The sequence below is a fragment of the Paralichthys olivaceus genome, chromosome 2, assembly GCF_024713975.1.
Source record: "Paralichthys olivaceus isolate ysfri-2021 chromosome 2, ASM2471397v2, whole genome shotgun sequence".
In the NCBI taxonomy this organism is placed as follows: domain Eukaryota; kingdom Metazoa; phylum Chordata; class Actinopteri; order Pleuronectiformes; family Paralichthyidae; genus Paralichthys; species Paralichthys olivaceus.
Genome location: NC_091094.1, coordinates 17,569,912 through 17,584,382, shown reverse-complemented (window position 1 = coordinate 17,584,382; position 14,471 = coordinate 17,569,912). Strand labels below are relative to the sequence as shown.

General features: G+C 42.0%; 1 protein-coding gene and 1 non-coding gene across 5 annotated transcripts in view; one reads left to right on the top strand and one right to left on the bottom strand.

The window, feature by feature from the left end:
* srgap3 (SLIT-ROBO Rho GTPase activating protein 3) overlaps nucleotides 1–14,471 on the top strand; it is a 54,847-nt gene that overhangs the window by 9,815 nt on the left and 30,561 nt on the right. For all 4 annotated transcript variants that reach the window (XR_011246199.1, XM_069539742.1, XM_069539733.1 and 1 more), the window contains exons 2-3: nucleotides 5,648–5,843; nucleotides 12,952–13,114. Coding sequence is in view for 3 of the 4 variants with exons in the window: in XM_069539742.1 (XP_069395843.1) it covers nucleotides 5,648–5,843; nucleotides 12,952–13,114 (359 nt within the window). In the remaining variant the exon portion in view is untranslated. The remainder of the gene's footprint in view (nucleotides 1–5,647; nucleotides 5,844–12,951; nucleotides 13,115–14,471) is intronic.
* On the bottom strand, nucleotides 6,783–6,853 carry trnag-ccc (transfer RNA glycine (anticodon CCC)). Its single transcript has one exon. It is a non-coding gene; the product is annotated as a tRNA-Gly (tRNA).

Below are 14,471 nucleotides of genomic sequence, written 5' to 3'. Positions count from 1 at the left end.
CAAATTTAAAAAGTAGTGAAAATGTGCATCTGTGAATTATTTTAACGACATGCAATCGTGCGTTGAGCCAACAGGAAGCCAGCCTGCACAGCCAGAGGAAATCTCCAATGCAGATGCTTTTAATTAGCTCCACTAAAGACAGACTGCCATGCATATACACTATGGTCCCAACAGATGCACTTTCCTGTGGAAGTCTTACCCAGTTGTTCTAACACATCTATAGTGAGAGCCAATGCATACGACTGATAACTACCTCAACAGGGGTTTGCATGAGAATCTAGATGGAAGCTTTTTTATTCATGCACAAAATATTGTAGGAGCCTGGCAGTTATTTTTCATTCACCCTATCCTTAATTTGATTTTCCTACACAAGCTGCAGTCATTCGTAGACACATCATCATGTTCTCTGTTTCAACACAGCTGCCACCACAGGATTCTGTCTGTGCGAGTCAAAGTTCAGGGATCTCTAACATCCCTCTATTATTTTCAGAGGGTTTCCTGCTCTGTGAGAAGAGGGCAAGTGTCCACTGTGCCTTCAGTTCCTGTTCCTGAACAGTGCTGGAGAACTAATGTCGTATATCAGGTGTCCAGAGGAAGGGACGGCCTCTTATAACAATGATAAATGGACCAGAGGTCAGGAATGTAAACTGTCTGTGGTCATATGTCATACATGTGTCGAGGCAGCAGTAGTGAACCTGACTTGTAACGTTGGTTGTTTGTCTCAGACAGAGATTTAACACTAATCCGTTCTGCTTCTACTACAGTTTCACTATACATGAAAATACATGATATGCACATGCAGATTCCTCCCTATCTCAACAAACCTTTATAATAAACTGTTGTCATGAACAAGCTGCATTTTAATACAGTGGTACTAGATCCCAGTTGTCTGCAGTAAACTTATGTCCAAAAGAAATGTAGCTATTGATTCGCAATACATCCAAATAAAAATAGAATGAGATAGACAGTAGTATGATACATTTTGAATGATGCATTTTTTTAAATGAAGTAAAATATAAGATATGTGATAAAATAAAATAAAGTCAGCTGGGATAAACACTTAGTCAAGAGAACAGATATGTTTTTAGTAGTGATTTGAAGAGGAATCTCAATGTGAAACCAAAACTAACAGGATCAATTGCAAACAAGGTAACATGGACATGGACCAGGGTTCAGACCATGAACAACATGGAACAACTAAGTGAAGGAGACAAAGAAAAAAAAAAACACTGATAAGTTGTAAAGACACTGATGGAATAAAAAGAAGGAAAACGTTCAAATGGGACTCGAACATAAGAAAAAAAAGATTTTAATAGTGATCACTACACATACTCTGGTCGTTCAGGTCACCTGTCATAACGCTTTGAATTATAAATGTGTCTTTCTGCCCTCGTTTGTAGAAGTTTAACCAAATTCATATTTAACTGCTCCCGTCTCACTCCCTCTTCTCTCCATTAGCCTTTTTGTCTAAAGATGACCGCCCACCCCCCAAAAAAACAGATGGCTCCATCTCTAAATAGAAACACACAGTAGGTCTGCCACACACAATAATCACATGCTTCATCAAGCACCAACATTAGAGCATTTACTTAATTAGAACAGTTGTGTTTTTGGTAGGTTGCCCAAACAAATCCCACCTGCACTCAGAGTCCTTGTCTTTCTCTAAATCCTGCAACAGTGGAATCAAAAGCTCAGTTTGAAATGCAATTTTCTTTCATTTACAAATAAAAAGTCGACAACTTCCAATGAGCTCATACAATACAGCTCATTTAATACAGTGAATGTTTTGCTTTGGAACAACAGGGGGCCATTCTTACAGTTAACTTGTGAAACTGGCTGCTAAAACTCCATAAATCTGGGATATTCATTCATTTTCCACAACAATTGCATATGTAATTTTATTAGGAGTCTTATTTTGGGCATTTGTTTATGCTCTGTGACATTCTATAGCTGCAACACCATGAAAACCAGAGCAGCCGATCTGCAAGTGGGGCATCCATGTTTGTGGGTTCAAAGAACTGTTACAATCATGTAACACTCTGGATCAGTGGATGGATCCAAGTTTTTTTTTCATTGTTTGATAGGACGCTTTAAAACTTTCCCTTGAGTTTTTGAAGAATAAATCATGAGTCCTGATGAAATCAATCAGGCATGTTTAGGGCACTGATACAAGTGTGTAAAATTCAGATCCAAATGAAAATTTGGATCTTGTGAATTTAAACATAGTTTCATGAGGGGTATGTTGGGCCTTGGTGGAATATCAATACTAAAGATATATACAGATACTTTAGTGGACCCATTTTTAATATTTTATTATCAGCTTTAAACATTTGATCTGTTGTTGGTTAGAACTGGTAATCAGTCTTGGTAGCAGTAAATCAGAGCAGAAACCTTATCCTTCTTGTAAGTAGAGAAATAATAGTACATGTGACTTGTCCATATGGATAAACAATCCAAACTTTTACTCTCTATACGTTCACAGCATTCCTCCTCCTCCTCCTCACAGATTGAAAAGAACCTCAGAGAGGGGTCCCTCACTTTGAATAAACCACAACGAATGAAGCCACTCTGAAGAGCTGGGAATACTTAGAGAATAATTCTCCAATTGCTCATGGTTCCTCAGAGGGAAGGGTGCACACACACACACCACTCCGCAGTGTGTGACCTATTTTTCCAAACTCATCTGTCAAATGCAGAGCTGCAGCTGGTGGTTCAGAGTTCCCTTCTTTTTGTGAAAGGGCATTTCTTTTGCCTGATTTGGCTCCATTTCTCTCTGTAACAGAAAATCAAAGAAGGAAAACAATAGAAAGAGACAGGGGACATATAGCTGCATGTCTGGAACAGCTAAACTTTTCTTGTTAGGACTGCTGCAGCCAAGTGGTATCAGTCCTCGAGCTGCTGGTTCAGAGCTCCTTCTAAAAACTGAGCTTTAAGCCCTTGGTCCTTAGAGGCAGAGGGAGGCCCCTGGATAAAGGGGAGGGCTGGGACCATGGTTAACCACAGAGTGAAGCACGCCACTCGAGGCCGAGACCAGGCGGCACGACATCACAGGGGGAGAAAATGTTCAGCTTGCACAACTTTGCTGCTTCCCCAGCAGACAGAGCCTGCATGTATGTCCTCGAGGAGAGTCTGGGTGACCAAATTACACCCTCAGCAGCGTGGAAACACCGGCTGTGTCACTGCTGTGGTTTCACCGCTCAGTCGGCAGATCATGGGCGTGCAGTGTTATACTGCCACGGCTCACATATGTGTAAAATACACCCTTAGCCTGTATCTTTTGTGGTTATAACCTGCAGTAACTCACATATAGGAAGCCATTTTCATGTTTCTGCTTGAAGAAGCAAGACAGTTCCTGCTTTGAATGGCGGCTCGACTTGAGTATATCTGTGTGGAGTTTGCATATTTTCCCCATGTCTGTGTGGGCTTTCTCCATCCTTCGGTCCATACTGAAAAATATATCAGGTCACATACACTGAGCATGTGCGTGTTGGTGAACACAGGCATTCCTCGAATAATAGCTTATCTCCTATGCACGTAAACAGTTGCATTATTGTAAAAGTGCACATGTTAGCAAAGGCTCATTTAGAGCTCATTGACATTCTATAGCTGCAACAGCATGAAAACCAGAGCAGCTGAGCTGAAAGTAGGGCATCCATGTTTGTGGGTTCAAAGAACTGTTACATACATGTTACACTCCGGCAAGGAGGTTTTTTTTCCACCCGTTTATTTGATGGTTTGTTTGTTTGTAAGCAGCATTAAATTTCTTCCCACCCAAACTAAAATGCAGCCCTGGGGTTTTCAAACTAAAACAGGGCCAGCAGTGTTTCCGAACTTGTCTGTTTTAGTGCCTCTAAAATGCATCCGTAGTAGAAATTATGCATTACAAAAGAAAACGTAGGAGTGTGGATGTAGCCTTGGTGTGAATGGCTTGTCCCTTTGTGTTGGCCTTATGATTTGTTGACTATTCTGGCTGCACCAACCTTCTGGTTAGTGGATGACCCACTATTCATTCTTGCTGATCAATAAAGCTGGTGTAGTGGAATCATGCAAGATTCCCATTTGTCTCACCTGGGTTTGATTCTCAAGCGGCGCACTTTACTCTCTAAATTCACAGCATTCCTTTCATTCTTTTACCTACCCACCAAATAATGTATTTATTTGGGTGGCTGTGAGGAAAAGGGACAGTGGGTCCTGCTCCAGTCGTGACCCTCGGTAAAATAAGCTGGATAATGGATTAATGGGTGTATGCTCTCAGTGTATTTTCCATTAAGAATGAGCTGACCTAATAAATTCTTTGTACTTTGCATTGGATCCTGTCTTCCTGTGGGATAATGCTCCTTGAAATGAAGGGTTTAAACATTTTCCAAAGAAATCAATGGAACGCTCGTCTTTGTTTTGACAGCATACAGTTTTTTTGTGAAGGAATTCCTTAATATTTCAAGAAACATTGACACCAGGTAAGCACAGAGATGAAACCGCAGCCAGCTGCGCTCTGATCTTAACTTCTTGTCATTAAATTCTTCTGCCTGACTTGACTCAGGCACTGCACCAAGGGAAACCGTTTTTTCATGTGACAAGAGAGCATCTTGGTTTATCAGAGACATTTTAGTTTCTATTTACAGAAGGCTCATTAGTTCAGGAGGTTTCCTTCCTTTTGAGGAATGACAACACTGATCCTGTTTACTGTAATTCTTTCCATCGAGTCGTGTTACCGTTCTGAAGAAGAGGCCTTTTCTCTTTTCCTGGCCCGAGGTATCGATGCTGCTGATGACAGCACTACAAAGAGGAATCAGGTTCCCTGGGCTCCCACTGGCATGAAGGATCTGCAGTCTGCCAGGTAGTGTCGGGTTCCTCTTGAGGAGAAGTGCTGCTCCCGATACTTGCTCCAAGAAAGGGAGTGCATTAGCTTCTCATTAAATCAGTGGGGTCTCACATTGTGTCCACAGTGTAGACACTTATGAGAGGTCATGCACACAGGTCATCTTGTTTGGCCTGGAGCCTCACCGGTCGCTCTTGCTCTCAGCTCGAGGCTCCATGTTGCATTTTTTTCTGTGGTTTTATTTTTCATGTTTCTGTTTCTCATGCTGACATAATTTCTGTAAATATATTCTCTTCAAATGGTCAACATCATACAAACAAAGAATTGTGGCCTTAATTTTCAGGAACAACAGTAACTTAACCAATGGCACTAAAATCTGCCATCTTGACCCTTGATCACTGGTCTTATTACAAGTTTTATATTATGTACTACTGCTTATGTATTATCCTTTAACACCATGTGAGTGGCAGAAAGATACCTACAAAATAAATTATAAATAAAGACATTAAACATTAGTTTATTTATTTTCGTGTGTATAAATTTGGTTGCATTTGTGTTTTCTTTTGTCTTAGTTTTCTTTTTATTATTTTGGATTATTGTTTTCAATTTCTAATTAATTTTATGGTTAAACTGTGAATTATCAAGGCTCTTTCTTGTCATGACATTTGATAACAACATCTTAGGAATCATAAAGCAAATTATTCGAACTATCAAATACTCAGTATTGTAATCTTTTACATTGTGCTGCTTTGACACATTATTGAATTATTGTGACAACAGCATAAACAGCTGACTCATCCCATTTTTGCTTGTTGTTTTGATGGACAGAGATCCGTAACCAGCTGGTGGAGCAGTTCAAATGCTTGGAGCAGCAGTCTGAGTCCCGCATCCAGCTGCTGCAGGATCTGCAGGAGTTCTTCCGCCGCAAAGCCGAGATCGAACTGGAATACTCCCGCAGCTTAGAGAAGCTGGCCGAGAGGTTCTCCTCCAAGATCCGCAGCTCCAGAGAACATCAACAGTTCAAGTGAGTGTCCCTCCCTGCAGACGTTGCATTTGAGACGTGTTATTGTAGCATTTTCATATTGGCTGTCCTTAGTGTTATTTACTGTAAATCAGGAGCTCTTTGTTGACTTTAAATGTGTTTTTGTAAAGCCGCTGCCCTTTCACTCAGCACTGTGATCACAGGGACCTGTATGTGAAGTTACTCTATTCTCTCCTAAACACTGTGAGACCCAGCCCTGCTGCTAATCACTGTGCTTTATTGGATTACAGTGAAAGAACTAAGCAACAAAATACACTGTTATGTTTATGTGCTGTGAGGGAATATCTATTATCCCAGTCAGGATTTTTATGACGTCCTGAAAGGTCAGATGGTTCTGGCTTGATAATGAGGATGTATTTCATTAATGAAGTTAAACACTGTAGAGGGGTGGACATAACACATTCAATGCACTCCTGGTGCTGTAATTTAGTGCTTACCACATTGAAGACAGCTTTGAGTGAAGCTGTATGCTTCATTATGTATTAAATTGCACTCATTAGGCACAAATGGGACTTAGCACAGACTCTGCATCAGGCAGAAAAATATGAATTTGGTCTGTATCAGTGTGGATGTTGTTAAAAATTAAAAAGCAAAATATCCAGGATAATGGTTTATTAGCTGAAACAGAACAGCTGCCTTACAGTGTGTCAACGTGATTGTTGACTCTAAGAACTTTTGTAGTTTAAGAGCTTAAATAAAAAGACACATCACTATATTAAGAAGTGTATTTAGCTTTCCTAGTCTTATAAACCACATCCACACAGCACTACTATATATTGAGCCTTTTCCTCATCATACATGGACACTGTAGCTGGGAATCAAACCACCAACCATCTGGTTCATGGATGACCCACTGTCCCTTCCTCCCTGCAGCCACCCCTTCTTCTTATAACAAGTTATTTGGTTGGTAGGTGAACACCATGCACTGCCCGGGAATCGAACCCAGGTCACAAGAATGGGAATCTTGCATGATACCACTACACCAGCAGTGCTGTTATTGATCACCCTTCATTCTGTGTAAATGGAATGTACATGCACTGAACTGTGTGTTTGTGTAGCTGTTTTAGTGGGGCTTGCCTGACTCTGGCATCTCAGACTTGGCTGATAGTCGACAGAAGTATGTGCTGCTGCTGTGAAACAGCGGTTTAACCTCTGGACAGTACAGCTGATTTGATCCTCACAGCCAGAACACAGGTGTCAGGAAAAACAGCCTGACCTCAGACACATGTTCTAATAATATTACACTTAACACGAGTGCCAAGATCACAGCAGACTTCACAGCCAAGCCAAAACAGAACACACTCACACACACAAACACACAGGCCATGTACATGCCTGATGTTTTTTGTAGATCTAACTACAGATGTGAACGTAGCTAAGATACATTGGAGATGCATTAAGTCAGATCTGTCAGTCTTATTCAGAGGTGACTGGAGTCGCATGTGGCCAAATTCTTAAATTTTGTAGTGTGTGGACATGACTCAAGTCGGGTCGGATGCCGGACCTGCAGCTGTTCCCGGAGGACTCTAACTTCAGTATGTGGGGCGACGGAAATCTGAACATTTCTAAAAGTCCATAGCGATAAATCACAAGTGTTTCAAACATCTTCGTCTATTTGGTTTGGTTGGAAGACTGTGCCTTTCTTCCCACTTGAATACAGTTCAGTTTATAGGCTTAGAAAAGAAAGACAGTGGTGTTTGACCAATAATAATGGTTAATTTGGATGAAGCCCAACCGTGCACTACGCAACATCATAAACACAGAAAATGGAAAAACATTTTAGACCCTTAACCCTGACAGAGCTCCACGTTTCGTGCACAAATTGAGCTGCTTTTGATGTGATCTGTTATCATTGTATTTCATCAGATGCAAAGAAACTTTTCTTTTCCAGACATCCTTCAACTTGCCCCTGGCTGTCTTCCAGAAGCAGCCCGGTAACTTTCGTCAGTGGTGTAAACTTTATGATTTTGAGGGACAAACGAAAACAGAGCAGAAAAATCGAGCTTTCCCAACGAGAACACGCTTCCATATGTGTTGGATCGCAGATGAGAGTCTGTTGGCTGAACCCTCTCTGTGCAGATTCATTAGCAGGCCAAATGCCACTGTGATTTACAGCTACTGCAGCTACAGCTTCACCGCAGCAAACCCGCCCAAGGATCGTTTTGCTTGTCCACTTTGCTTCATTAGCCACAGCGAGAAGGAAAACGCTGTAGCTTTGCGGAGCTGCTCCACGCTGCAGTTAGTTAGAGCGCCACCTTCTTTCTCTTAGTTGTTCACAGTTCCTCAGAGACGACAGATAACTTGATTTTAATTATGGAGCAGATGTTTCAGGGTATATCGTGAGTGGGATTTATAATGCACGCCATAAAATCAGAGTGGATTGGTATCGTATGTCTGGTCTTACACACATATTCTGATGTACGTAGCACCATTAAAGGCAACTCATGCAATATTGATACGGAGGATAACCTGTCTGGGAGAGATAAGGCAGGGCTTGTAGTGATGTCCGAATTGGTGTGTGTGTGTGTGTGTGTGTGTGTGTGTGTGTGTGTGTAACCTAGTGATTGGCTTGGGTGGAGCTGCGGGAAACATCTTATTCTTCACAGTGCCAGATCTTTTCGTATATGTGTTATTTCATGTTTGAAGCTGCCTCTGCTCATTTCTCAGGGATGTTTCTGTTCGTGTTATGGTCAGAAGCAGGGCAGAGCTTTGAAAATGCTGAAATGGATACTCCTTCTTTTATGAACACACCTCTTTCAGACATGATGAAACAGAGCTTTAGTTATTATTATTATGTATGAAGGAGGATGCATGTCTGCAGTTGTAGGATAGAACCAGATGATAGCACTCAGAGAGCGTGTACCTCCGCCACGGCCCAACAGTCGCCTCATAAAACGTTTAATTGGATATGCACCAAATTGCACACACTCAATATCCCAAGACCCTTAAGAATGACAGATTTTTTTCACATCAAGATCCATGAATTATTCTCTGAGAAATCAATGAAAATGTTTTTATCTTGCAATGTTGAAGAAAGTGAAAAAAATATACCCTGAATCCGTGCCCTGATCCAGATCAGCACCAATATGTTCTTCCTTGGGACATGCTCCACCCCTCCATGAAATTTCATGGTAATGGGCTGAGTAATTTTTGCCTGTTTTTGCAAATAATGGTTGAGTGGTTAATTGAATGGTGAACAGTAAATGGTTAATTGCGGCCTTTGTGCACTGGCACCATATTACAGCTGTAAGCAGATATATTATACTGTTGAGGCATCGTTGCTCTCTGATGGTCTGAGGGGAAAAGGTTAAAAGGTTAAACTACATCTCTCCAGGCTCGGTCTGTTTGAACACACCAGTAAATCCCCTGCTCCTGTCAGATTGACAATACCAGCTGGTGGGAGTCAGCGTGTTGTAACATCAATAGATCATGTGATTTGCAGTTTGTTCTTTAAATCATGTCTCGTCTTCACTCGTGCTGTATTTTGCTCTGCTGCTGTGGCCCATGCGTCTGCGCAGCTGTGCATTATTAAATGTTGGCAGTCTGTTTCCTTGTGAAAAAAGGGAACACTGCTAAATGATATGCAAATCAGTAATGTATCATATTGAAGCCCCGCTTGAAAACGGGGGCAAAGCATATTTGAATGGCAAAGCTGGTGACATGTGCCCACGTGCTCCTTGTCTTTTGAAAACGTTTGGCTCCTTCTCCTTTTCCTTGGCTGTTTCATTGATAAGCAGCAGGCAGGCGGCGTGGAGAGGATTAAAGGCCCTGACAGAGCCGAGTCCGGGTTTGATAAAATAACACACTTCCCTTTGGAAATCCCAGCTCACACACATCACAAGCTCCGGTGGCATTCACTGCAACCATGACTAAACCACGGGTGCTGTTCTATACAATGCTTGCTTGTTCAGGGTGCGCACATTACGGAGACAACCATCAGTTGATTCTACAGTCAAACGATAAGCACAATATTCTCCAACCATACACTGCATCGTTTGTTTCTCCCATTCACATCCTCTGTCCTTGTGTCCCGTCTTCTTCATGCTCCATGCATTCACAGAAAATAGTGCATGACTCTGTCTCACAATGAGACAACGGGGGGAGCAGAAAATTGTTCAAACCATGGAGACAGACACTGCTTTGCAGGATGACACGCATGTAATGGATGCCAGAAAGCTGCACTCCTTTCTCCTCCTCCTCCTCCTCCTCCTCCTCCTCCTCTTCCTTCTCACTCCTCTAGAGACTCTCAGAGCTCATCGTTTGCCTCCTGCATGTTAATGATATCCTGTGTATAAATACAGAGGGCATGAAGCCATCCAAAACCAAGCCTTTTGAAGGCCGCCAGATTAATTGACCTGCAGGCTCTCCAACTGATACTCAGCCTCTTTACAGGAAATCAGCGAGCAGAAGTGGTAATAGAGATGGAGGAATGAGTTCTGCCGTGCTGTGGGTCTTTGTGATTTGCCCCTGTATTCAAATGGTAGCGTCTCAGTGCAATAAAACAAACTGAGAAGCTACATTTAGCATTTTGTGAAAATACTCGGCTCCCAGAGATGCAGCTTGTACACAGGCCTAATTAGCGACCCTCTGCTCCTAATTCCTGTGAAATGAGGACAGCGGTGAGGGAAGAAGACATCTTATGTCCTTTTGTCTGTTTCTCTCTCTGAAGCTTTAGTGTCATCATTAAGAATCTGGACTTGCTTCTGTTATTAATTCTGTTAAATTATTAAAACATTTTAATAAACTCTCTAAGTTAAACTAGTTTTTTCCATTTTTGTGATACAGTGATACAGTGGTGCACTTGCCTCATAGCAAGAAGTTTAAAATCCTGGTTCGGCCAGGATCTTTCTTTGTACAGTTCTTCTCCGAGTACTCAGGCTTCCTCCGACATTGGTGTTAGGTTAAATGGAGACTCTAAGGTGTGAATGTGACTTTGAATGTTTTTTTGTCTCTGTATGTTGACCCTGTGATCCTCTGGTGAACCTGTCCATGATGTACCCTTCCTCTCACCCAAGCTATATGGGTGGATGGATGGATGGGTGGATGGATGGATGGATATTTCTATGTTAGATTGCCGTGATATTTGTTCAGGCATTCTTAGTACCCAGAGAATGAATATATGCCGAGTTTCGTCATCCCCTGACTTTTCTGTAGTGAGATTAGTGCCACAAGCAAAGTCTTTATTTATCCAGTAAAATGTTGCCATATCTAGTAGTTGTATGCCCCAAACTGTTTGCAAAGTTAGATGACACATCCTAACAACTTCAGTAATTCCCTGACATTTCCCACAGTGCCATCATTTGTGGTGTTTGTTGAATGTCCCAACCACTGAGTGGGTTGTTATGAAATACAGTCGGCGTGGCATAGTAAGTAAATAACCTGATACACCAGTCAAATGAAACACTTAATAACCTAAAAGGAAAAATGACTTAAGCAGCAGATTTATCAGTATATTAGGGACCATGGGTCCATAAGTACTTTAATTCGTCCGAGGATGACCGAGGATTTGCCTCTAGAGTACAGTGAACTGTGTTTGGGTGAGAATGATGAGGATAAAAAAGTCTGAAAATTAGAGCCTGGTTGTGCTTAGGGATGTGATGATGCATCTCTGACCACTTTTAGGGATTAGCAGACAGGAGAGGTACTTTCCCCTTAAATCTCTCAACCACAAACCGCAATTATACACCGAAGAGCTGTGTCCCTTGCAGGCGGATAGGTCAGTCAAGTAGAACTGGTACGGAATGAGGGATGGTGAGACAGGAGAAATAGGCCATCCCAGTGGGAGGGGAGGAGAATATGGTCGACATGAGGTCCTCTTTTGTTAACAAAAACCTAAATCCTTTTCACAGATGGATTCATCTAATTCTGATACAGAAAATTAATCTCCAATTTAATGGTTTCTGTATTTTTCTTGATTGCGAGGCTGAAATGTGGCGTGGACTGATGGCTGGATTTCCTTAGCTCTTTCAAAGTACCATTACATTTCTGTAAATACAAATTAATTGACTCGTCTTCCAGAGAGAAGAAGTGCATCTCAGGACACCGTGCTCAGTCTAACGTTGAAGATATAGTAATAGATGGATAAGTGAAGTTTACTCTGCTTGGTAATCTGTCTTCATCCCTTCTGTGATGTTGTGAAGATGATGATGTTGGTGCTTGTGTCCCGTCAGCCTGATTTAAGTGTATTTAGGGGCGAGTTAAGTGAAGGAATAATGGAGAAAGCACTCTGGAGTAACTTGATATCAACGTCATTAGATGTGATTAGCATTATGGAGGCTTTCTGAGGGAGGAGTTCTTGGATGCTCGTCCCTTTTTTTTCTTCCCCACAGTTAAATCCTATATCCCCCACCCTACTCTCTCTTGCTCTCACTCTCCCTCCTTTGTTCTAATCTCCCTCTCTCTCTCTCTCTTGTGTTTCTTCCTCGGGGTGGGTAGATTGATTAAAGCTCAGATAGTATCCAGACAAGGGTATGGGTTTGAAGGGATTGTGTGTGTGTGTGTGTGTGTGTCTGTGTATCTGAGCCTTGGTCATTTTGTTTGAAAGCCCCTAAGGCGGAGACAGTTAAAACTGATTATGCAGCAATCAGTGCTCACAACTCTCTGGATCCTTATGGTCACCAGCTTTATACATTTAAACAATTGATCCTTACTAGAGTGTTGCACTGTCAGAGGGTGGAGGAGGAAAGAAAGGAAGTAATTGAGTATATGGGGGGGGAAATCCATGGTTACCAGGGGAGTTTCTTCAGCATCACCCATTTACTGTAGGCTGTATAAAGATAGACGACATGATGGCTCCCGAAAAGTGAAGCCAAATCGTTTTGAATACCACCTGGCGGCTAACAGCAGTACAAGTCATAAACCCAGCCTCCATGTCAGCAGATGGGACATTGGCCAAATTAAAAAGAATGAAATGTCACAATCCATGGCTAAGACTGTGATTGGTCAAGCTTGTATTGCTGTGGCCTCACTACCAATGCTCCATTACCCAATCGCAGTACTACACAGACTGTGGCTCCAAATGTGCCACATCATGAGAGACATTCTAATAATCATTTACTCCTCCTGCTTTCTATTTATTTTCTTCTTTCAGAAAAGACCAGCACCTGCTGTCCTCAGTAAACAGCTGGTACCTGGTGCTAAACCAGACGAGGCGTGAGAGCCGTGACCATGCCACCCTCAGCGAGATCTACACCAACAATGTCATTGTCCGCTTGGCCCAGATCAGCGAGGATGTCATCCGCCTGTTCAAGAAGGTCAGTTAAACCATCGTCAAAATGTCACAGGAAGATAAATGTTCATTTTGTCAGTTCATTTTTTTATTAATTATTTGATACTATGAAAACATGGTGCAATGATTGAATCACTACTGCTTGACTCTGGCTCGAAATCAGCAAGAAGAAGTTGTCGTCCATCTTTATATTCAGTTTATGGTAGCACTGAGATATATGGGCCCATGACCTCTGTCCCAGCACACACTAAATTCATAGAAAAAGAATGAGTTCTGGCTCTGGGTTCGAGTGCCCAAGGTCTAATAGCCTTTTCTATAGTCTGGATCCCTGTCAGCAGAGATGACTGAGGTCTAATCCAAAAACCAGAATCCTGTTTTCACCGTGCAGGCGGAGGTGAGCTCCACTCTGCTTGCAAGGTGCTATTTGGATATTACTGTGTGTGTGTGTGTGCGTGTGTGTGTGTGTGTGTGTGTGTTGTGTGTTGGAAGCAACTAGAACTGAAATGAGAGAATCACTACATCCAACCAATTGAAGCGATTTGGATCAATCACTGGTACATACTATGTGATGAAGGACAAACGTTATTTCTGTTGACACAAACAATTGTATTCACGCTAACAGCTACCACAATGATGACTTATAATAGAAATGTATAATTTTAATGATGTATTAAGGATATTAAGCTGCATATTTCCAAAAAATCACAAACTTATATGATGAAGCATCGTGTTAGTTCATGCAGGACACAGAGTCATGTGCTCAGCTCTCAGCTTCCGATAGGTCAGGGGTGCTCATCAGCCACCCACCAATCACAGCCCATTCTCTCACCAAAGCGGTCCCTTTAAATACGACCTCATCCTCACTGATCCCTGCTCAGCTACACCGCCACCCACGTCTGCTGCCGGCAACCTGCCTCCACCACCCCAGCCTCCACCTTTTAGCACCGAGTCCAAACACGGTCACGGTAAACGATATTCATCTTAAACAAAGGCACATTGCCTGCTACACCCAACAGGCGGTTCTGGACATGTTCCCTGTGTTATGTTAGCAAACTGCTCGGCTAATCCAAGGAACAACCAAAGAATGGAGCCTTCAGCGCCAATCATAACTGTATCAGCATTTGCTGTTTTGTAAATTTGTTAATTTCATGCTTGTGTTAAAAGGCTGTTCATGGAGATGCACTGGTTCTGTTTAGAGCTGTAACAATGTCCTAAATAATGTGCAGTGGAGTGTGGAACACGTGAATGTACAGAGAGAAGAATTTCCTGTAGTTTATGGTCCATAACTCGCAAAATTAAGTAATTGCAAAGATAATACATGAACAAACTGCAGCGGGTGTAAAAATGCTGCATTTTGTCTTTCATATAGAGGAAATCTTGTT